Source organism: Myodes glareolus, chromosome 2 (genome assembly GCF_982192425.1).
Source record: "Myodes glareolus chromosome 2, mMyoGla1.1, whole genome shotgun sequence".
Classification (NCBI taxonomy): domain Eukaryota; kingdom Metazoa; phylum Chordata; class Mammalia; order Rodentia; family Cricetidae; genus Myodes; species Myodes glareolus.
This window is the reverse complement of record NC_142027.1, coordinates 139,251,256-139,275,827: the sequence shown is the minus strand read 5'-3', so window position 1 is coordinate 139,275,827 and position 24,572 is coordinate 139,251,256. Positions and strand designations below refer to the sequence as shown.

Genomic DNA, 24,572 nt, shown 5'->3' with positions numbered 1-24,572 from the left:
AATCTTAGAGATGGTGTGGCCTTTGCTCCAGCAGGGAGTGTCTGCCCATGTTTGGGCCTGAAAGGGGAAGAGAGGGTAGGCAACTTGGAGATAGTATTGAGGGGGACTGAGAGAATGAGACAGGTCAGTTGGAAGGTGGCCTACATAGACTTCTTGCAGATAGTGTGTGAGTCTCCACCCAAGTTGAAGGCTACAGCACAGAGAAGAGGAGGGAAGTGGGATTGGGGATAGTGTTGGGATTATTAAAAGAATGGAGGAGGTACACAGACAAACCTCAGTGAATTTCTGGTGACTGACATAGGTTCTGATCCAGCAGAGTCTTTACTTCAGTTTTCCTACCTGTTTTTTGGCTGATGTGGCCTGCGTTTGAGCAGAGGTTATGCATCTGATATAGGGTGTGGTTTCATGGTTTGGGGATAGCAGCTGTAGGGTTGCTGGAGGATTGTGTCTGGGAATGCAGGGAGTGTGGAAATTTCATGGGCTTCTGGTCTGCCTATCTGTTATTCTGACTGGTGTGACATACACATGAGTCTGCCTAAGTTGGGAGCTGTAACACAGTCATATTCCCATTGGGAATATGTCCTGTGCCATTATATGTTGTAAATATTTATTTATTTTATAGCATGTGACAGTCAGGAGATTGTCTTAAGTGTCAGAAGAGACTTTGGACATTTGTGATGTTTGGGCTGCTACAGATTATAAGGATCATTGAACTTAGACTAAATGCAGTTTTATTTTATTTGTATTTATTCTTCTTTCATACTATATATCCTGATTGAATTTTCCTTTTCCTCTACTCATTCCAGTTCCTCCCCCACCAAATCCCCATTCTCCCAGTTCCACTGCATCCTTTTCCCTTGAGAAAAAAAAGTGCAGAAGTGCAGACCTCCCCGGGATATCAACTAAATAAATCATACCAAGGTGCAATAGGACTGGGCACAAACTCTTCTTTCAAGGCTAGACAACATAAAACAATAGAAGTAAAAGGGTCCTAAGAACAGACAAAAAAGTCAGAGACACCATGACTCCTACAGTTAGGAGATTCGCTATCATCCCAAAGTAAACAACCGTAGCATGTATGCAGCCATGAAGACTCTGTAATTGCTACATCTGCTTTTTTGAGCCACTATATGTCCTACTTGATTGTGTGGGCTATGTTCTTCTATTTCCTCAACCACTGAATGCTACAATACTCACACCCTCCTTCTACAAGGTTCCTAGTTCTCAAGCTAATGTTTGGTTAGGGATCTCTTCAAGGGCTTCCATCAGCCCCTGGAAGAAGCCTGTTTAATAACAAGTAGGCCAAGTACCAACCTATAATTTTAGCAGGAAATAGTTAAGAATCGTTTTATTGATATTTTTTTCTGGTCAGCTGTATTTGGTTCTACCCTTGTTCTCTGAACCATTTGAGTTTTAGTTCCTTACCATCTAGGCAGTGTCAGTTATGGGCTTTCTCTCACAGCATGGGCTTCAAGTTAGACCAGTCATTTATTGGCCACTAAGAAAGCTCTGAGTCACCAGTTCCCCAGCATATCTTACAGGTAGTACAAGTGTGGGTTGAATGTTTCGCAGTTGGCTTGGTGTTCCAGTTCCACTGGGAGCTTTATGTGGTTACAGTAGATGACTAGTTCAGCCTCCATACTCTTGATTACTAGGAGTACTCACTAGGGTCACCTGTATAGGTTCCAGAAAGTTTTCACTACACTGTTTCCACATCCCCTGTTAAAAGCTCCCCTATTCCAGTCATTTCTCCCTGTCTTCTCTGCATCTGTCCCTTCCTTACCTCCCTAATCCTTCTTCTTATCCCCCCACCACCTCCAGTACACCCACAAAATCTATTTCTGCTTACCAGGAAGATCCATGCATCTCCCCTTGTTACTTAGCCTCTCTATGTCTATAGATTGTAGTGTGATTAACTGTGATTACTGTGATTATACTTTACTTAACTGCTACTATCCCCCTATTAATGAGTAAATGCCATATTTTTCTGTGTGAATCTGGGTTTCCTTACCTAGGATATTAAAGAATTCAAGAAACTAGAGAAAAACAAGCCAAATAATCTAATTAATGGGGAACACCTCTAAACAGAATTCTCAGTAAAAGAATCTAAAGTGACTGAGAAACACTTGAAGACATGTTCAACATCTTTACCCATCAGGGAAGTTAATATTAAAAATTCATCTTACACCTGTTTAAATTGTTAAGATTCATAATACAAGTGACAGCTAATGCTAGCAAGGACATGTAGCAAGGGGAATCCATTGCTGTTACAAATGCAAGCTTGTCCAGTCAATGTGGAAATCAATTTGCAGTCCTCAGGAAATTGGGAGTCAATCTACCTCAAGACCCAGCTATACCACTGTTGGACATATATCCAAAAGATCCTACCACAAGGACATTTGCTCATCTGTATTTATAGTGGCTTTGTTCATAAAAGCCATAGACTGCTGTATCTGGGAGAGATTGTGTTGATTGATGATTGATATGGAAAGGCTCCTCCACTGAGGGTAGAAATATCCCTAAGAAATTGAACTTGGGCTACAAAAGGGAGCTATCTTAGCATGAATGAGACAGTGACTAGGCATGAGAGAAAGCCAGGAAACAATCTTTGTCAGTGGATTTTTGCCTTCAACTATTAGATTGAGTTTTCTCTCCTAAACTCTGAAAATGAAGAAGTCAAATGATCCCACTCATTGTCTGAGCTGTTTTTGGTTAGAGGATTTCATCAGAGCAATATAAATATAACTTAAAACAAAAAATGAAAAGCCAAAAGTAACATTGTTGCTAGGCAGAACCTGGAATGATGTCTCTTGAACGAGTATAGAAGATATCTAGACTTTAGGTGGCAAGAAATATAGAAAGTAGTACATAAACTAAACTGGCTGTTCTTGTAGGACCAGAAAGATGGAAATGTTAAGAAGAATGCCAGAAAGTAGAGATGGAGATTATAGGATCTGTTGGAAATGATAGACACCATGACAGATTAATTTAGAAGTCATTTGTATGATACATTTGACTCCAAAATATTTCTTTTTCTTCCTATGACCTTGAAATTTAGTAAAGCACAATTAAAAAATAATGGGCTAATTCCTTAAATGAAATACTGGATCAGTTGGAAGGTAATTCCTCATGATTCATTTAGGTCTACAGTAACAAGAAAACATTTGGGATTCAAACAAATTAAAATGAAAAGGGAGTTTCAGGTGGCAGCCTGTAGGACCCCGCCTTCCTGTGGATACCCACACCCGATCCAGGCGCACGCTTTCCTGAACTCGGGCCCACGAGAATGGATGACTGTCCTGAGGGTTTAAAACAGACACACACAAAAGAGACCTGCTCACTTACCAAGAGTAAATGGCAACTTTATTAAACTCAAGTCAGGTATTTATACCAGTGGGCAAGGGGGATCAAAAGGGCAAGGCCTCCTCCCATCAGGAGCAGGAGAAGGAGATTACAGGCCCTGGCGCCTCAGGCAGAATCAGCTGAGAGGGGCCAGGTGTGTGGAGCCCACTGCTAGAACCTTGAATACAGGTGGAATCACCATAACAAAGAGAGCCAAATTCTTCCTAAGCTATCCCCTCAAACCAGTGCTAGTGCAGAATCTCCAGGGAGCCGGAGGTCACACGGCCCTGCGAATCGAATCGCCAGGAAGAAGGGAAAAAGACCTTGGTACCTACAGCAGCCAATTACTGAAACAAGCAGGGATTTTCAAGGAGTTTCTTTCTATTATAGAGAAGGCCCTTGCAATGGAATAGAAGACTAGCAAGATGCTCCAAGAGTAAGAGTCAATCCACATAAACCTTCAATTTATGTAAGAAGTAAGCAAAGTGATTCCTAGTCCTAGCAAGCAACTTCTTACAAAACCTGCTACACCTGTGGTCCAAGTGTGTTACTATCTATGAATTAAGAAGTTGAACTTTTTAGGACTACTCACCATGTGCTGGTCCTGGAAACAAAGAATCACAGTTTAAGGTAATGGGTTCTTGGTTTGTGGTACAGTTCAGCATTGTTACTGGCATCCATGTTTGGCAGAGACAGAAACCCAGTGAAGAGACTGTGAGAGTTCACTTCATGAAGCTGTGAGGATGAAACCTGTTGTTGTTTTTACTCTTTCTGGGGCCTCCACCTAACTCTCAAAAAAGTGACATACACTGAGGCTTATTATTTCTTATAAATTCCTGGTCTGAGGTTGTCTTGTTCATAACCAGTCTTTCTTAACTAATTGTTCCGTGTTCGTTTTGCCTCTGGGCTTTTATCTATTCTCTATACCTTTTTTTACTTCTTATTCGATGGCTTGCTGTGTAGCTGAGTGGCTGGTCCATGCCTTTCTCTCCTTTTCTTGATCAGCCTTCCTTTTTATCTCTAAGATTTTTCCTCAAATTTATTCTCTCTACCTGCCAGCCCATCTTATTCTTTCCAACCAAGCTATAGATTTTTCGTTAGGCCAAACAGGTATTTTAGACCAGCCCAGTATCACAGCTTCACAGAATTAAGCATAGGCAACATAAAAGAATGCAACACATATTTGCATCATTGAAACAATTGTTTCACAACATAACTAAATATAACACATTTTACAATAAATTTCCACAACAGCAAGGGTTGTATTTTGATACAGACTAGGCTGCATTTTGATACCACAAGATATTGAGATCCCTAAATTATAAGACATCTGCTATGGACAACTAACTGAGTATAGAGAGTGGAAGTAACCAAAGAGAGAGATGTATGAGAAGACGCAGGGATAGGGCCTTCTATGTCCTTTGAAACTGAAGCCCTATGCATCTGAAACAGAGCTACAGGATTTGATGTTTGTCTTGTTATGCCTCAGTCGTGCCTTGGTTCAATCTTCCCTCACTATGTCTGCATTTCTCTATTTTGGAGTGTGAGTGGTATTTTGTACCATTGTATGTTGGAAAGATGTAACTTGTTTTCTAATATTTAGAAGATGTTACTTGCTGTGGAACAATGGTCTTGTACCTTGTAAGGATTTGTCACTTGTATTGGTTTAATAAAATGCTGATTGACCAGTAGCCAGGCAGGAAGGATAAGTGGGGTGACCAGAACAGGAGAATTCTGGGAAGAGGAAAGGCTCAGTCTACAGTTGTTACCTAGACTCAGAGGAAACAAGAGGAGAATATCACACTGATAAAAGGTACCAAGCCATGTGGATAACACAGACAAGAATTATGTACTAATCTAAGATCTAAGAATTACTTAATAAGAAGCCTGAACTAACAGGCCAACCAGTTTATAATTAATGTAGAACTCTGTGTATTTCTTTGGAACCAAATGACCATGGGACTAGGCAGGACAGAAAACTCTGTCAACAAATCACTGTCAAGTAATTGTCTTGAGCATCTGAAGAGATTTTGAACATTTGAACAGCCTAGGGCCTATTGCAGACTATGAGTGTCATTGAAGTGACTAAATTAATTTTCTTCATGGATGAAGAAAACTATGAGCCTATAGTGATCCAGGTTAGAATGTAATTGATTGAATGAAAAACCTCTCAGATAGGAAGATGTGTTTTAACATGTGCCTCTTCTTGGTAACTTTCGTTTGATTGCTTCTGAAACCATTAGTAGGAGGAGCCTTCCTGGATGAAATTTCTCACTGGGATGTGAAATGATATAGTAAATAGGGATGCTTGTTTGTTCCAAGCTGCTCAGCCCCAAAATAATCACACAGAAACTGTATTAATTAAATCATGGCTTGTCCCATTAGTTCTAGCTTCTTATAGGCTAACTCTTACATTTTAACTTAACCCAATTCTATTAATCTGTGTATCACTATGTGGCTGTGGCTTACTGGGTAAAGTTCCCAGCATCTGTCTCTGGTGGGTCTACATAACTTCTCTCTGACTCCACCTTCTTCCTCCCAGCATTCAGTTTGGTTTTTCCCGCCTACCTAAGTTCTGCTCTATAACTCTGCTATTGGCCAAAAGCAGCTTTTTTATTAAACAGTGATAATCACAGCATACAGAGGGGAATCCCACATCACTTTTCCTTTTCCATTTAAATGGAAAGGAAGGTTTTAGTTTTAACCTACTAAAATTACAAATTACAAAACAGGTATCATGCAAGAATTACAGTTACAATTTTATATCTATCTTTTATCATAACTAAAGAAAACTATAAGTATATAATCTTCAACTCCATCAAAGACTCCAGAAGGATATAATATTACCTAAGTACACAGAAAGTATATTGTAAGCACCTTCCAAAACTCTAGAAATGACAGAGACATCTCATTGCCCAGACAGTCACCCAAAGTTCTGTGTTTTTGGGGCATCCAGTCTTCAGCCCACGGACCCATAGTATCCGGAAGACTTTTCCATGAAGCAGGAAATTTGAAGACCTGTTCTGTCTTGCAATGGAAAAGTCCAACAGTTGCTGTCTTCTGTGTTCTGTAGAATGTCTGGCAGACTCTATCATGAATCAGGAACCCCGAAGAATCATCTCACCTTTAGGAAAGCTCATCAGTCATTTTTCTGTGGGTCCTGCATGTCCAGCTCATTAAGCAGTCCCAGCAAGAGCAGTTTCTTGCCCAAATGTCTAACAAAATCCATAAGGAACCTCTTCCATGTTCATCATCCTCTCAGAGTAGACTGGTGCCACCAGGAGCAGATGTGTTTCATTGTCATGAAAAGTCTTAATGTCTTAAAACATTTTAGATGCCATATTCTTAAAGTCTCTGAAAGATTTGAAGAATCCCTATTAGAAATACATCTCTGTACCTCTAGAAAACCTAACCAACATTAGTACAAACTTGAGTATTACTATAATACATGACTCTCTACCTCTATTTTAATTATATATTACATGTTTAAATGAGCTGCACAAATACAATACTTTAATTAAGAGCAGAAATACATATAATACAATTGACCTAAAATTTGTATCAATACTCCAAGATTCATGCCATTGCAAATTTCTATAGCATATTCCCCTTTAAATGTAAAGAAACATTTATGAATTGTATTTGGGAATATGGGTATAGTTCTCTCCAAACTGCTTCCTGCTTTTAATTAGGTGAAGTAATATTGGGGGGCATTCACTGCAACCTTTTGTGTGGTCTTGATTCATCAAGCCACATTAGTCTGGAAGGATTCCACAGGTTCTCGTCCTCTGTGGAAACAAAAGAAAAAGCCCTTTTTCAAAGCAACAAATCCTTAGACCCAAATTCTGAAGACATGATACCTTTAAAGTATATGTGTTGGTTACTTAGCTCCTTTACAGTCAAGAAATTCAAAGAAAAGCACAATAAAATACATAATCCAGACCCTCTGTATATAATCCATCTTTACATGGCTTATTTGTTTTTATTCTATTACATTTTTCTGTTTATTTTATTATCTTTACTCCTTTAATTTATGACTGACTGTACTGTCTTTTTAAAAAGTCTTCATTTGATTTTTTATAAACCATTTACTTGTTTTTATAACCCTGTTTTATTTTTCTTCTTTCTCCCAGGCCTATGTACATTTTTTAAACAGACGGTGTCTCATTTAGAGGTCTTTTATGTATGAATCTGTACTATTGTGTATCTGTAATTTTTTCCTGTTCTGGAGCACTTCTTAAAATGCTAAGCCCTTCTTATGAATTTCAGCTGTGCCTGCTTGCTCAACACAGTCCAACATGGCAGAGGCACATTTGCTGCCTCTGAGAGCCATGTACATTACCCCATTTTCAGGCATACATGGGATCTGAGTTGCCATTAGCAATCTTCTCACAAACCCCATAGCCGGTCTTCCAGAAGGAGTCAGAGTTGGCACTGACAGCACAGCCCAGAAATTCAGCATTTCAAAATGGTGGAGCTTTTTTATGCTACCTCTACATCAGGAAAACATCTCTTAAAGGTGCTGCAGCACATCATCAGTAAGCAAAGCCCATTTGGGGAAATAAATGTGGCTAAACTTCATTTTTTTACTGTTTAGAATTCCTTTCCAAGCTCTCTAAGCTTTTAAATGGACGTTCGTTGGCCACATAGTCACTGGTTTGTTATGGGAAGCCACTCATTAGTTCCCAGCTTCTCAGCCTGAAAATAACCACACAGAAACTGTATTAATAAATCACTGCTTAGCCCATTAGCTCTAGCTTCTTACTGGTTGACACTTACATATTAATTTAATCAATTTCTGTTAATTTGTATATTGCCATGTGACTGTGGCTTATGAGGTGAAGTTCTCAGCATCTGTCTCCAATAGGGCTACATGACTTCTCTCTGACTCCCCCTTCATCCTCCCAGCATTCAGTTTAGTTTTCCCAACCTACCTTGGAGTTGTCCTAAAGCTCTGTTATAGGCCCAAAGCAGTTTCTTTATTAAACAATGATTATCACAGCATCCAGAAGGGAATCCCACAATATGAGTTTCTATAGCCTCAACCCATTTCCTGTTCTTTGTGTCTGCTGTGTTGTGGTTGAAACTAATCAGTCGACTTTCTTCTTTTGCTGTCATAACTTCCCCACCATCATAAACTCTATCACTAAATCATACAAGATTCAGTAGAATTACCTGCTATTTGGTGCTAAGGTGGTTTGGTAGCCTACAGTTTGTATTTTTGTTTGTTTATTTTTGAAGACAAAGTTTGTCGGTGTAGCCCCAGGTGTTCTGAAAGTAGTGCTATATACCAGATTGGCTTCAAACTCAGAGAACCTCTGACTCCCAAGTGCTGGGATTAAAGGTGGGCCAGCATTCCTGGCTTTTTTGTTTCTATATTGTTGTATGATGGTTTTGTTTTTATTCAAGCATATGCTGCTGTAGTGAACTTCACCCATATCTTAAATTTTAAATTTTGCAGAGGGTCTCATTATTTTTCCCAGGATGTCATGTACTCATGACATTAATACTGCCTCTGTCTTTTGAGTCATTGGATTGCAGATGCATAACCTTCTTTCTGCCTGTTTTGTTTGTTTTGAATTTTTATTTTTTTAAAAAAAAGAGTATTTAACCTGTATGCATGGATATACACCATGTGAGAACCTGCTCCTTACATTGATCAAAAACATGGTACTAAAAACCTTGACCTTGGAATAATGGATAGTTATGATCCTCCATGGAAGTCCTTAAGCCCACCTGCATGAAACACCAGGAGGACTCTACTGCTGAGCCATCTTTCCTGCTCTGTGTTCATTACTTGTAATCAGCATATTAATTGCTATTCTTTTCATTTGTCCATTTGTAACTTTTTAAACACACAGTGCCTTTTAGTAAAATCTTATTTATTTTTCAGTTTAAATTGGGGTACTTCAGATTTCATGTAGATGAATAAAGAGTTGAAGTGAATATATAACTTTTGTAGACCTTCAGCAAAAGCCTATGAGTTATTACTAACCTTTATGTTTGATTGGTTTTTATCATGTGAAAGAGGTATTTAACATGTATTTCTGGCTGCCATAGAAGTGATTGTGTGGACTAGGCTCGTATTCAAGTCAGAGACAGATAGACATACATGCCTCTGCCTTCTGAGTCCTTGGATTAGAGGACTCAAAGCATCCAGCTTTTTCATCTTATTTTTCTTTTTTGTAGTTAGAAATTAATCATTCATACAATCTCTCTTATCTGTACTCTGTACTCATGTTCTGTTTATGTATCTTTCATTGTTGGTTAGTAGGCATTTCTCTTGCAAAGTGATATCCTATTCAACGGGTTCAGAAATGACCAAGGTGAACCTCCTATTCAGTTTGCTTCTAAAGTGACTTGGTGATTAAATTGTGATGTCTATGCCGTGGAATAAGTATGGGGAACACCATAATTGTATGACTATACTGTCAAAGAAGTATACATTTACAGTGTTGCAAAATCATACTTTCTTTTGTACACATGTATGGAATTTTAGAATGCAGTGACCTGTGATGACGTGCATGTCGACTTCACTTGGGAAGAATGGACTTTGCTGAATCCTTCCCAGAAGAGTCTCTACAAAGATGTGATGGTGGAGACCTACAGAAACCTCACTGCTATAGGTAGGACTGAATTATCTTTTATGTTTTAAATAAGGGGACAACTGTTCATTGGTTAATAATGCTCTTTTGTAATATGATTGAGAAAGAAGAATGGGTAAAGAGATTAGACATGTTTTTAAGTTTTGCTTCAAATGGTAACTAAATTTTTTACAATTTTTAATATATAACATACATTTTTCTGGCACTGTATTTTAGGATATAATTGGGAAGACCATAATATTGAAGAACATTGTCAAAGTTCTAGAAGACATGAAAGGTAATTTCCATGTATAAGCTGATACAGATGTACCCCTGAAGAATTTGTAATGTATCCTATATGTTTTAAACCAAAACAACAATGTACACAATAAAGTTCATTGGTGCTTATTAAATTATCACAAAATTTCAGATAGGTGAATTGCATTTAAAAGTCATTCTTTTAAGAAAGAAGTCAAGGAAACAATGCCTTAACCTGTATTTCCATTTGATTCATAATACAATGAGCTATTCTGTAAAATTGTCAATGCATTGATTTCATATTCTAAAAGATATACATTTTGAAAAGGTGATGAGTATATCTCTGAAACTCTCTATTACACTAATAGTCCATAGAAAAGGTGGTTTAACCCATATATTTGTGACTGTGTTAAGTTTAGTGAGGGGGCAGTTAGATTCACAACTCAAGGGGCAGCTGTTATAGAGAGGCCTTAATCCAGATACCACAAGTCTATGAGGACAGAAAGTCAAACTGTGACCTCAATGTGGAAGCCTTATATTTGTTATTCTTCCTTTACTAAGTATATCATATGTTACTCTGGATACAAGCCACATGAGCATAGGGATGTAAAAAAATATAAAATACCCCTCTCTCAGAAGAAATAGAAGATATGTAACAGTCTCCATGTTGAGTATACTTGTTGAATTTGATGTACAAGTATACAAGTAATTAGTTTTCTAGCCTCATTGTTAATATATCAACAAGCTTACATTTCAGAAAAGCACCATGAGTACTAGGACTGTGTAAAAACTTCTGTTTGTCTTAGTTCACTTAACAAATGTAGTATCACTCACAGTGTAAGAAACGTTATGAATGCAATAAGAGTGGTAAAGCTCTGATTGTTTTCAGTTCTCTTCAAATACATGAAAATTCTCATACAGAAAAAAAAGATTCTGTAAATGTGAACCATGTAATAAAGGCTGTTTTCAGTTATCCTCAAAGATGAAAAACATGCTTTAATGAATGGGAAAAACAGGATTGTAAATATGGTAATAAAACCTTAACATATAGTTCTTCTTTAAAATAGTACTAAATTTTAAAATTAATTTATACAGATAAAAATATTCAACAGTGTATTAAATGTAGTAATTCTTTTCTTGTACCATTACCATTGTAGGCATGAAAAAAGTCAAACTAGCGAGAAAACTTCTGTATATACTCAATGTGTTAAAGCCTTTGCATGTCATCTTCACAGGCATGAAAAAACATATACTAGATTGAAGCCCTATGAAGAAAATGAGTGTGGTAAAGCTTTTGCACATCACAGTCATCTTGAAATGCACAATAGATCTTACACTGGAGAGAAACCCTATGAATGTAATCAGTGTGGTAAAGCCTTTGCACAGTACGGTCATCTTCAAAATCATGAACGAACCCATACTGGAGAGAAACCCTATAAATGTAATCAATGTGGAAAAGCCTTTTCATGTTCCGGTAGTCTCCTAAAGCATGAAAGAATCCATACTGGAGAGAAACCCTATGAATGTAATCAGTGTGGTAAAGCCTTCGCACACCACAGTAATCTTCAACATCATGAACGAACCCATACTGGAGAGAAACCGTATAAATGTAATCAGTGTGGTAAAGCCTTTATATGGCACAGTTATCTCCAAAAGCATAAAAGAGTCCATACTGGAGAGAAACCCTATAAATGTAATAAATGTGGTAAAGGCTTTCCATGTTCCAGTGCTCTCCAGATTCATGAAAGAGGCCATACTGGAGAGAAACGCTATGAATGTAATCAGTGTGGTAAAGCCTTCACATGGCAGGGTAATCTTCAAACTCATGAAAGAAGCCATACTGGAGAGAAACCTTATGAATGTAATCAGTGTGGTAAAGCCTTTGCACAGTACGGTCATCTTCAAAATCATGAACGAACCCATACTGGAGAGAAACCCTATAAATGTAATCAGTGTGGTAAAGCCTTTTCATGTTCCAGTTATCTCCTAAAGCATGAAAGAATCCATACTGGAGAGAAACCTTATGAATGTAATCAGTGTGGTAAAGCCTTCGCACACCATGGTAATCTTCAAAATCATGAACGAACCCATACTGGAGAGAAACCGTATAAATGTAATCAGTGTGGTAAAGCCTTTTCATGTTCCAGTACTCTCCAAAGGCATGAAAGAACCCATACTGGGGAGAAACCCTATGAATGTAATCAGTGTGGTAAAGCCTTTGCTTGTCCCGGTTATCTCCAAAAGCATAAAAGAACCCATACTGGGGAGAAACCGTATGAATGTAATCAGTGTGGTAAAGCTTTCGCGCAGCAAGATTATCTTCAAATTCATAAAAGAACCCATACTGTGGAGAAAACCTATGAATGTAATCAGTGTGGTAAAGCCTTTGCTCTTCTCAGTTATCTCCAAAAACATAAAAGAGCCCATACTGGGGAGAAACCGTATGAATGTAATCAGTGTGGTAAAGCCTTTGCATGTTCCAGTACTCTCCAAAATCATGAAAGAAGCCACACTGGAGAGAAACACTATGAATGTAATCAGTGTCGTGAATCCTTTTTACAGCACATTCATCTACAAAGTCATGAAATTAGACATGCTGGAGAGAAAACCCTATGAATGTAATCAGTGTTGTAAAGCCTTTGTATGTCACAGTAGTCTCCAAACACATGAAAGAACACATACTGGAGAGAAACCCTATGGATATAATCAATGTGGTAAAGCCTTTGCATGTATAGTGATCTCTGAAAACATAATAGAAACACTACTGGAGAGAAACATTACATATGTAATTAGTGTGCTAAAGGCTTTGTTTATCATAGTCATCTTTAAAGACATAAACTGACATTTGCTGGATATAAACTCTATGAATGTAATGAGTGTGGTAAAGCCTTTGCACTTCACAGTACTCTACAAATGCATAAAAAATCACACAGTGGAGATAAACTCTATAACTGTAATCAGTGTGGTAAGGCATTTGCATGTATGAATAATCTAAATCATGAGAAATATCATATGGCATAGAAACCCTGTAAGTGGTTTTACTGTGATAAAGTTTTGTACTTTATATAGGAGTAAAACTTTTTGTGTGCAACAATCTGTTAAAATCTTTGAATATTACAATAGACATTGACTACCTGAAAAAGATACTGAGGACTTCTTATTATAAAGTATTTGGTTCACCTTCTTATTTAGGTTCTCTAGGATCACGAATTATAGGCTCAAAACCTTTAACTCTGGCTAGAATCCACTTATGAGTGAGTACATACCCTCTGATACAAGGGGACTGATCGAAGGAGAGCTCACCAAGGCCAGCTGGACTGGAACTCAACGACTATGTGATCAAACTGGAGTCTCTGAATGTGGCTGACATGGGGGCTGACTGAGAAGCCATTGGCAATGGCACTGGGTCTTGTTTTGTCTGCATGTACTGGCTTTTTGGGATCCTAGTCTGTTTGGATGCTCACCTTCCTAGACCTGGAGGGAGAGGGGAGGAACTTGAACTTCCCACAGGGCAGGAAACCCTGACTGCTCTTAGGACTGGAGAGGGAGGAGGAGAGGGAGTGGGGGGAATGGGAGGGCATGGGGAGGAGGGGAGGAAGTGGAAATTTTTATAAACAAATAAATAAATAAATTTTAAAAAATAGTATTTGAAAATTTACTTAAAAAAATAAAAAAAATAAAAAATAGTATTTGGTAAGATCTTTAGCCAAAACACTTATAATAAGCTACACAATGATTTGGTTTTCCCTTCTGTATGTTGTGAATATATTTTGTTACCATTGTTTAATAAAGAAGCTGCTTTGGTCCTATGGCAGGGCAGAATAGAGCAAGGCAGGAATTCCTAGCAGAGATAGAGGAGAAAAGAAAGTGGAGTCAGACTCCATGTATCTGCTGAAGGAGACAGATGCCCTGGAACCTTACTGGTAAATCACAAGTCTTGTGGTAAAATACAAAATAATAGGAATGGGGTGGTTTAAGATGTCAGTGTTAGTTAACAAGAATCCTGAACCAATAGGCCAAGCAGCGTTAATTAGTATAGTTTCTGTGTGATTATTTTGGGTCTGGGCAGCCAGGAATAAACAAGAATCTTCTGTCTATAATACAAGAGTATTTCTTCTGTAGAAATTAATTTGACAGTGTTAACCATCTTCAAGCATTATGATGTCCTTTTTATACTGTTTGTACGTGCAATTATGGTATAATGAATTTATGAAGCCCTATGTGTAGGGTAAATAGGCCAGCTAAAGAAACTCATCCTGACCCTGAAACCAGAGCCATTGAAATATATAATTTTGACTCTGAAACTGGAGCCAAAGAAATACATCCTGTTAGGAAACTCCCTAGTTGGGTGAACAGAGAAGCATTGGACAACTCTGCTAGGAAACTCCCTTAGGGAAGTGGGGCAGAACAGCAATGGATGTCTCTGCTTTGAAGCTCTCTTAGCAGAGTGAAGCAGGGCCCAGCTGTGATGGCTCTCTTTTGTAGGGGAGCAGTATTGCTACACCCTTTAGGGGAACATCTCCCACTGGAACACAGCTTCGTGTTTAGCTGGACTTCCCAATAGTATATGTCAGGGACCATCTTTGACAAGTATACCACTTACCAGGGTAGGGGTATGGGGATTAGAACATAAGTAAAGAGAATGAAGACACAAGTGAAAATAATAAAACAGAAGCATAGGACAGCACCAGGAGGAAGTTCCTGTGAATACTGTAAATCTGCCTGCATTTAATTTTTCATATACATTTTTAAAAAAGATTTATTTATTGTATATATGTTTTTCTGCCTACGTACATGCCTGCAGGCCAGAAAAAATGCACCTGATCTCATTACAGCTGGTTGTAAGCCACCATTTGGTTGCTGGGAATTTAACTCAGGACCTTTAGATGAGCAGGCAGTGCTCTTAATCACTGAGCCTTCTCTGCAGACCAATTTTTTTATATAGTTTTATGCCCCGATACAGCAGCGAGAAGAAGACAAAAGACTGCTCTAGCATAATGCAAAAGACAACAAGAACAGTTACTTCCTTCAATACTTTGAGACACCAAGTCCTTAATTATTGAGAAAAACATTCTGTTATTCAGGCAGTGAACCCTCCCTAGACCAAGTATTCAAAAGGCAGTCATTCCCGAAGTCAAACCTCTTAATTCAAAAGAAGTAGCAGAAGTATGTTTGGATTCTTTCACGTTTGCTCAAGGGGAAGTGGATTTACCTGTATTGGCTCTCTTAAAGCCCCAAACACAAAACAACCAGACTTTAGGGCAGTGTGTGTAGCCACACCTGTTAACAATTTTGAACAACCTCAAACTCTGACTTTCAGATAAGGTGGAAATAGGCTCATGGTTTTGGGCCTCCACAACGATACCTTTTCACCTCATAGTTTTAGGTATTCACTACACTTTCCCTTCACAACTGTTGGTATGGTCCAACTTCTAACAGTCAAGGTACCATTTTCTTCAGAGACCTAGGTATGAGACTACCTTCCCTCCACTGTTTCAGTTATACCCAGACTTCTCAACAGTCCGGATTCATTTCTCTTTATACCTGTAGGTATCTAGTATACTTTCACAGCAGTAGGTGTATCTTGATATGACAGTGAGGGTACCTTTCTCTTCAGAGCCTTTTCTCCACAGCTTCTGGGATAGCCTGACTTAATAACAGTCAGGGTAGCTTTCCTATCAGCTGTAGATATCCAGGATTGTATTGGAGCCTGCAGAGGCAGTTTCTGTAGCCATCTAGACCTAAATAGTCACACAGAAAATATATTAAATACAACACTGTTTGGCCTGTTAGCTCAAGATTCTATTAACTAATTCTTACATCTTAAATTAACCCATTTCTGTTCATCTCAACACAAGGTTGGGGGTTTATCATTAAGGTTCTGTTCTGGCATCTTTCTGCTTCAACAACTACGTTGCATCTCTTTTACTCCACCTAGTCTCTCTATATATCTCATCCAGCCTGACTACATTCTGCACTGTTGTAGGCCCAAGCAACTTTTTTATTATCCAATGACACTAAATCATGTTCACAGCATACAGAGGGGGATCCCACATCACAGGATACCTTCCCTTCACAACTGTAGGCATAACCTGACTTCTGACAATCTCTTTTACAGAGGTCGCTTGTTTGGTTCCCAGCTAGTTTAGATCTGAAATAACCACACAAATACTGTATTAATTAAATCACTGCTTGGCCCATTGGCTCTGGCTTCTTATTGGCTCACTCTCGCATATCAACTTAAACCATTTCTATTAATTTGTGTATTGCCAAGTTGCTGTGACTTTCTGGGTAAAAATCCCAGCATGTGTCTCTGGCTGCTCCATGTCATCTCTCTTCTTCTGCTGTTCTTCCTCCTAGCATTCAGTTCAGTTTTCCCTGCCTGCTTAAGTTCTGCCCTATCAACAGGCCAAGGCAGTTTTTTATTCATTAATAGTAATCACAACACAAAGAGGGGAATCCCACATCAAATCAGGATATCTTTCTCCCACAGCAGTAGATATCTAGACTACCTTCCTTTCTTAGTTGTAGATATAGCCTGACTTCTGACAGTCAGAATCATTTTCCTTCCAGAGCTATAACACATGCACTACGCTTTTAAACAATAATGTAACCCCTTTTTATTTTTTTCTCTTCAATTAAATGGAATCACTGATTCAGGCATAAAACTTTGTTGATTCATATTAGTTCATTTTCTGTTGTTGTGATATAATGTCTACCTATAAAAATTATACACTTATAAAAATAAATTTGGCCTTTGGTTCTAGAGTAATACAGAATTGTCATGAAAGTGAGTGACACCTCAACTGGGCACTGGTGGTGCATACTTTCAATCCCACACTCAGGAGGCAGAGGCAGATGAGTTTCACCAGTATTTTGTACAAGAAATAGTCCTAGGACAGACTTCAAAGCTACAGAGAAACACTTTCTCAAAAAAAGAAAGAGTTATGACTATAAGTGTCTAACATGACAGCTAATACAGAAAGCTAAGAACTCAAATCCTTAACCTACAGCATGAAACAGAGTGTGTAAACTAGAAAAGCCTACTCCCAGTGACTTATTTCCTCCAGCAGGACAGCATTTCATAACTCTTCCCAAATGATTCCATTAACTTAGAAGACTTGATTTCTTAGACTTCAGGCCTACCTGATTGCATCATGATGAAGAAAAACTTTGTCAGCCATTAGGTGCCTTAACACCTGTAGTATAGGAATGAATTCTTACAGAAGAAAAACTTTCATGAGTGAAAATGTTTAAAGAGTTGTTTTAGTTGTGATTATAATATCAGTGTGTTTTTGCATGGGTATGTGAATGTACACGCTTGTTTCTGATAATATTAGATCCTAGGATTTTATAGCAGAAATTACAGGATGTTGTCAAAAATCAGACCTTGGTTTTGGGAGTGAACATTTCTTTACTGCCCAGCCATGTTTCTAGTGCTCTAAATATTTTAAAGCCTATGTGTTTCAATCCAAAGTCAGGAAATATGGATAAACTCACACTGATGAAAACTCTTTTCCTGAAAATGATTTTCAAGACTTTAGATATCACAGTTGTCTTCAGCTATAAGAGAAAAGGTAATGTTTTATTTATTTTTCATCATATCCTTGATGGAAATAAATTACTTACCATGTTTACTGAAGACTGATGGTACAGATCACTGCACTTTAGTTTTTATTTTGAAGCATTTGAGGTAGATATTAAAGTGTGCTCCATGTGTGACAAATCCATTGAGTGAAGTTTATTTTGTGGTCCTTATATTTCTTCTGTGACTTTTGTTAATCTATTTTGTTTTTACTTATTGATAGGTATTTTTCTACTATAATGTGTAGAGTGGTCCATTGTTTCTTTAACTATCAGGCAGTGTGTGATCATACTTTTTAAGTAAGAGTCTCTATGAAATGGTGGTGGGTTGTTGCTCCTGGTTTTATTTTTCATATTTCCACAAATTCTCAAATTCCCTTGAGATTTTCTTATTTCTTATTCAGTTTTCCTAAGATGTTAGTAATGATTCAGGGATACATTTGAACTCATGATCCTCATGTGTCTACCTCCTGAGTACAAATCAAAGTGTAGTCGATGTACTCCCAACATTTGCTGTTTTGTAAACATAATTTCACAATGTTAAAGTTAAAATGCTTAATAGAAGAGAATATAAGAAACATTAATGACCTCATGTGTATTCAAAAACAGTGTTTTTGTTTATGTGGTAGAGATTTAATAAAGTAGGATAATCATCATTCAACTGTGTATCTTATACCGTAGCTTTATGTTTTGTGTGTGTGTGTGTGTGTGTGTACATATATATTGGTGGTTCATGCTTCCCTCATCCCCATTAGTTAACCTTTTGGCATTTTATTTTGAGGAATTGCCTTCTAAGGAAATTATCCAGAGATGTCAGGTAATGTAATGGCACTAAGATTTATTTTGTAACAAAGATTTATGGAGTGTGTGTGTCTGCGTGTTTGTGTGGTTTGGGAGAATTGCTTTGTCTATCGTGTTTTAAATAAATGCTGATTGGCCAGTAGGCAGTCAGGGAGTTTAGGCAAGACAAACAGACAGGAATTAGAGGCGGGCCAATGAAAACAGGAATATTCTGGGAAGAATGAAGCTCTTTTGCTAGTCCTGCTCAGACCAAGGAAGGAGCAAGAAGTGACCTGCTCCTCTGAAAGAGGTACCTAGCCATGTGGCTAACATGTACTGGAATAATGGGCTAATACATGTTATAAGAGCTAATACGAAGCCTGAGCTAATGGACCAATCAGTTTATAATTAATATAGACCTCTGTGTAATTTTCTTTGGGGGTTACTGGCTGTGGGAACTGGGCAGGACAGAAATCCAAAGAAGGAAGCCCTCATGTTACATGTGTGCAATCTGATTATTGGTTTGTGGGACCAAAGCAGATGTGTGGAGCTCAGAAGACAACTTTGCATTTTCTACTTTTGGTCCTCTTAATGTGATGATCAAGGTTAATTTTCTATCCTTGCACACCTCAGACCTTTCCCATGGAGCTATTTCACTGATCCTCAAACAAGATTATTAGGAATATTGTAATTGTAAACTCTTGTCTCCTTTTCAGATTGTAAACTTAATTTCATATGAGGATAGAGGAACACAGTATAATTTAAATACTAAATCCTCTTTGCATAGGAAGATATTTCTATGATTATACATCTTTTTAATTTGTTTATCCTGGGGACTAAACATTTGTTTATAACACTTTCTTAAAAACCATGATTGAATGCCAAAGAATAGCCTCATTCATTAAAATTGGTTGCTGCTAAGCCTGATGACCTGTGTTCTATCTCTGGGTGATCCGTATTGCTCCTACAGGCTTTTTCTTTTATTTCTCCACTTGGGCAGTGGCATATGCACACTCCGACATACATAAATGATTTTTAATCCTGAATAAGTGCAATTGAGGTCAGTTGTAGTCAAATGAATTCCTAAAGTTTCATCATTAAACTCACATAGGGGAAGAAAATAATAGACACCTGTGAGATGTCCTCTCAGTGCTACATGCACCTGGCTCAGGTGTATACACACAAACACAGTTCAATCATCAAATTCTTATTTCCTTGATAATTTCATTCTGGGAAAAGACTGACTGCTGCTGAGACTGTACTGAAGAAACGTTTTCTCCTTCTCTGACCTCCTTGGAGGAGAGACAGAGGCTGAGGTTGGGGGAGGGTTTTAGAGATGGGAAAACCTTAATTATAGGACTTTGTTATATTACTTTGTTGTGCATATATCTTGCTATTTATCTAAACCTGTTAGGATCCCATGGATGAATTAATTGCCTTATATCTTTATCACTGTTCTAAATTAGGCACAATGAAAAAATAATGTTTACAATTCTTTTATTAATGATGTACCCTTTTTTCTTTTGCTTTTTTATTTTGAAAAATACTCTCACTGTGAAACTCTAGGTGGCCTGGAACTCACTATGTAGGCTAGACTCTTCTAGACATTTGAGAAATTTGCCCACATTGTCTCCAGTTTACCTGAATTATAGATGAATACATCGCAGATAAGTAACATTTTCTTTTTTTTGTTTTGTTTTGTTTTGTTTTTCAAGAAAGGGTTTCTTTGTATAGCCTTTGCTGTCCTTGAACTTGCTCTCTAGTCCAGGCTGGCTTTGAATTTATAGAGATTCATATTCCTCTGCTTCCCAAGTGTTAGGATTAAAAATACGTACCATCACTAATGGTAATGTACTAATGTAATTGGGGTCTTTTCATTGGTTTAAAAAGAGTGAGTGACTGAGCCTGACTTGTTAGAGTAGCAAAGACACAGGCTCTGTTCCTAACTACAGTAACAGAAGACTCCCATCAAATACAGCCTTCCTGTCTTAAAGTTCACTGTCTTCCAACTATGAGCAATATTGTTTGTCTTTATCTTTGTATTATAATTCATCAAGGGACTAGAGCACAGTAGTGTCTTTATTATACAGATGGTTGAAACCCAGGCTCGTGTAGATCGGTGGAGTTTTAATATAATTAAGCGTAACTGCTCATCTTACTCATCCCATCATTCTAATATCTGATTAAATGAAGTTGAAGCCAACTAAGCCAAGCATGGTGGCACAGATGTGTAACCATGATACTTAGAAATTGGAGACAGGAGTTTCAAGATTTCAAAGTCATCCAAAATGAAAATGGTCAGTAGGGTATGGTGGGAGATCCATTGAACCTAAAAAGTCTATGATTTGCTCAGGACAGTGTCTATAGTCTTTCCTGCAGCCCTAGAACTTCAGGGCTATGGCACCAGCCAATGTTAGCTGAGGTATTTAGCAATCCAAGTTTTCTATTCTTGAAAATGATTTCCGTCCAAGTCAGTCTAGGTCACATAAGGGTCAGACTCATGTTGCTCAATAAAGATTAAAATTCTCCTAAAATTGGGTGAATGAGCCTCAGGTAGGGATGTGATCTCTATTTGTGTATCTGAAACAGCATGTTCAATTATGAAATCATAACACAAAACAAACAAATGGACCCAGTGGGTTATACTCATATATTTGCACAGACTTATTCACATAGACTTAACAAGGAAGGAATTAGAAGGGGAAAATTTGGGAACAGACGGAAAGGACAAGAAAGGGGGAAAGTGATGGAATATGTTTTATTTAAAATGTATAAAAATAAATTTTCAATAAAAATGCAGCTTGTGAGATAGCTTAGCAATTAAGAGCACTGGTGTTGTTACAGAGGACACGGGTTACATTGCCAGAAACCATGGTTGCTAACTGTCTCCTGTAACTCCATCTCCAAGAGATCTGATTCACTCATTTGGCCTCTGCAGATACTGCACACAGATAGCTGTGGGCAAATACCCATATACATCAAGTAAAACTTGAAAAAATGAGATTCTGTACAGTAATGTCACAGACTTGAAATAAACGTCGGTCAGGGCTGTCCATCGAAGAAGCATCTGTGGTCTTTGAGCCAGCTTGCTTAGAGGCAAAAGAAGGCTTATTCTGAGGATAAAATGGCTCAGAATAGCTGTTGATTTAAGAACAATTACAGTGTAGATAGGTGTCTTTTCTGTAATGTTTTTTAAAATTTGTGTTCTATGTCTTTTGTATGTGTGAGGATTGTGACATCAATACGTCTTTTAAATGTTTTTTTAGATAATATATTAAGATCTATTTATCCTTTAAATCATACATTATGATATATTTTTATTTTGATCATAATGTATAATCTAAAAGATAGTTTTGCGCTGTAAATCTCCATATGCCTTAGTGGCTAGACTTGCATTCTCCTGTCCCTATTTAAACTCTTCAATATATAACCTCAGGCCTGAACCTAAAAAAGACTTTAGGATGACAGAATATATGGAATGCAAAATCTGGGCCAGGTTGTCTCCTATTTTAGCATTAATCAACACTGAATGCATACTGTTATTAATGGAACTTATGTCTATTAAACTTTAAGTGTGTGAATGATTTATCTCTGGGAATGCATATTAATTCTAGAATAGCAGTACCTCCAACATTATAGAAAAAGTGTTTCTGAGACAAAATTTTTATGTTGGATCAGGTAGCCTTGATCCCACACCATTGCTCTCCAGATCAATGACCTTGTCCTTGTAATTAAATTATCTAAATTCTTAGATTAAAGAACCCTAAAATTAAAAATTTGAGTCATGTAGTCAACTGTCCATTTCAATTACAGGGAAAAGATTTGTATGTGGAGCATGGCTTCCACCTTCAGACCAGAATAGGAGGAATAATTTGTTGCATATACTGTAGTTAGGTAATTAGCTGCTGGAGTCCCCATTGTGACATAGAAGCTGATTGTGACGGGATCAGTGGTTGTGTAATTTTTCAGCATGTATTAATTATGTCATGCAAATGAAGACAGGATAAATAGGAGGTGTACAGTTCGGGAAGGTTAGCTTGAGTCAATAAGTATTGAATTACTAACAAGGGAACTCTCCTACACTTATATGTTCAATCCTGCCTGTCATGATTATATCCATTAGTTGTAGCTGTGTGTTTCAGGCCACAAGTCTCAGCAGCTGACAGTGCACTCAGGGGCAGTGAAGTAATATCTTTTTAATGTCAGTTTCTCTACCAATGAATGTTTATTTTTCTTTTTCAACTGTGTGATTTTTTTTAAAGTATATTTATGTATTTTAAAAAATAATTGCTATTTTTACTTTTTAAATTTTATTTACTTTAAATGCATCACTGCTTTAATCTATTTCTTTTTATTCCCTATTGTTTCCAGGTCATTCAGAATTTCTTTCCATTTTTCTGAAATGCTGTTGATTATTTATTTCTATCTTCTGTAGCTTAGGCTTATCCCACACTATGTAGTTGAGAATTGCTTTGAACACCTAATCCTGCTTCTGCAGCCCAGAAAGCAACGCTTCATGACTGGGCCTTAACTGTTCAGTGAGAAGGAAAATAGATGAGTAAATGAGTGTCCTCCAACTTCTCAGATTTTATTGCAAATTTGCAAATAAAGAGGGACCCATGTAAGAACTGAGTTCACTGACAAACTGTAAAACAGGTGTAGTCCCAGCACAGAAAGGGATGAGCAAGAAGGAGCATGAAAGTTGCCCCCCTTAGACCATAGCTCACATTAGAAATAAGAAGTAAGGTAATCAATTTTAGGTGATTATTAAATGTCCTTACTAGCCATTTCTTGCAAGGAATCAAGACAGAACTTATCATGAAAGCAAATTACAAAAGTTACACTCATTTGACCAAAGTAGAACTGAATAAAACAGTGTGGCCCTTCCTAAAAGAATTGTTATTTTACATATTTAAGATTTACAACCTGAGATAAAATATGTAACTAACATTTTGTGCTCTCTACAACAAATCCCTAGTCTCTGGAGCACATGATCATAAAGCCTTTTTATGAATAATCTTTAGAATAATTTTATGGATTATAATTGCATCATTTGCATCATCTCTTTCTTGTCTCTAAGCCCTTCCATAGACACTTCATTGTTTTCTAATTCATGGCTTCATTTTGATTTAACAAGAGTTACTGTTTGAATGTGACCTATGTTTGACTTCAGGACTTCTGAGCTCTCAGGGAAAGCATTGGTTACACTGCTCTGTGACTCTGTAATAGAATACATACACAAGGGAGCCTGTACCTTAGAATAGGAAGTATTCTGGGAGACTTGAAGACTTTCTACTAAAATACAAATTTACCAGACTAGAGCCCTGTCTTCCCCTATGGAGGAATGGTTAAGCTGGGAAGGGCTGTGCTGGCTTAGTCATTGGATTCTGCTCATCCTGTAGGGGAACTGCTACTGTCTTGCAGCCCAGCTGGGTAATACTAGCTATTGAGGGACTCTGGGCAAGCCTAGCAATCAGGAGCCCCAGTGGGAAGTAGATTGTGAACCAGGATGGAGCCAATAGGGAGCCATGAGGGTTTTTTAACCCTAAATTGTTTAATTTCTACCTCCAGTTCTTATCCCACCTCCCTCTGATGAGATAACACTAACTACCATTGTGGGATTGGGGCAATGACTGATCTGATTTCTTCTAGCTGAATTTGGGGTATCAGGTGGCAGTATTGTGATATCCTTCCAGAGAGACTCTTGTAAACACCAAACACTCAGATGTAGACAGAAAAGGAATTCCTTTACTCTTGTCTGAGAAGAACTAAAATGTCCAAATTTCATAAGACATTCTTGATGAACTCACAATAGTCCCCATATATTAGATGTTTTCCTTTAACCTCTACAGTTGGTCTCTAGAGTGTTGACCCCACAACCAACTTTCACACCCTATTATAGCTGTTTTATCAGTCCAAAGGCAGCTTCATTCCCTTCCCATGTATCTTCTGAATAGAGAGAGGAAAAGGTATTGAGCGTCATTTAATTTGAATGTTAAAACAATAAATGCCCTGTCCTTCTTT

At 37.7% G+C, this 24,572-nt stretch overlaps 1 protein-coding gene across 1 annotated transcript in view; it reads left to right on the top strand.

Annotated features, from left to right (window-relative positions):
- The window catches only part of LOC148123183 (uncharacterized), a 33,012-nt gene extending 14,583 nt beyond the window's left edge, over nt 1-18,429 (top strand). Inside the window, exons 2-4 of the mRNA XM_087903780.1 lie at nt 9,842-9,968; nt 10,164-10,224; nt 11,420-18,429. Coding sequence (XP_087759906.1) covers nt 9,842-9,968; nt 10,164-10,224; nt 11,420-12,800 — 1,569 coding nt within the window. The 3' untranslated portion in view covers nt 12,801-18,429. The remainder of the gene's footprint in view (nt 1-9,841; nt 9,969-10,163; nt 10,225-11,419) is intronic.
- Nucleotides 18,430-24,572: the final 6,143 nt, after the last annotated feature.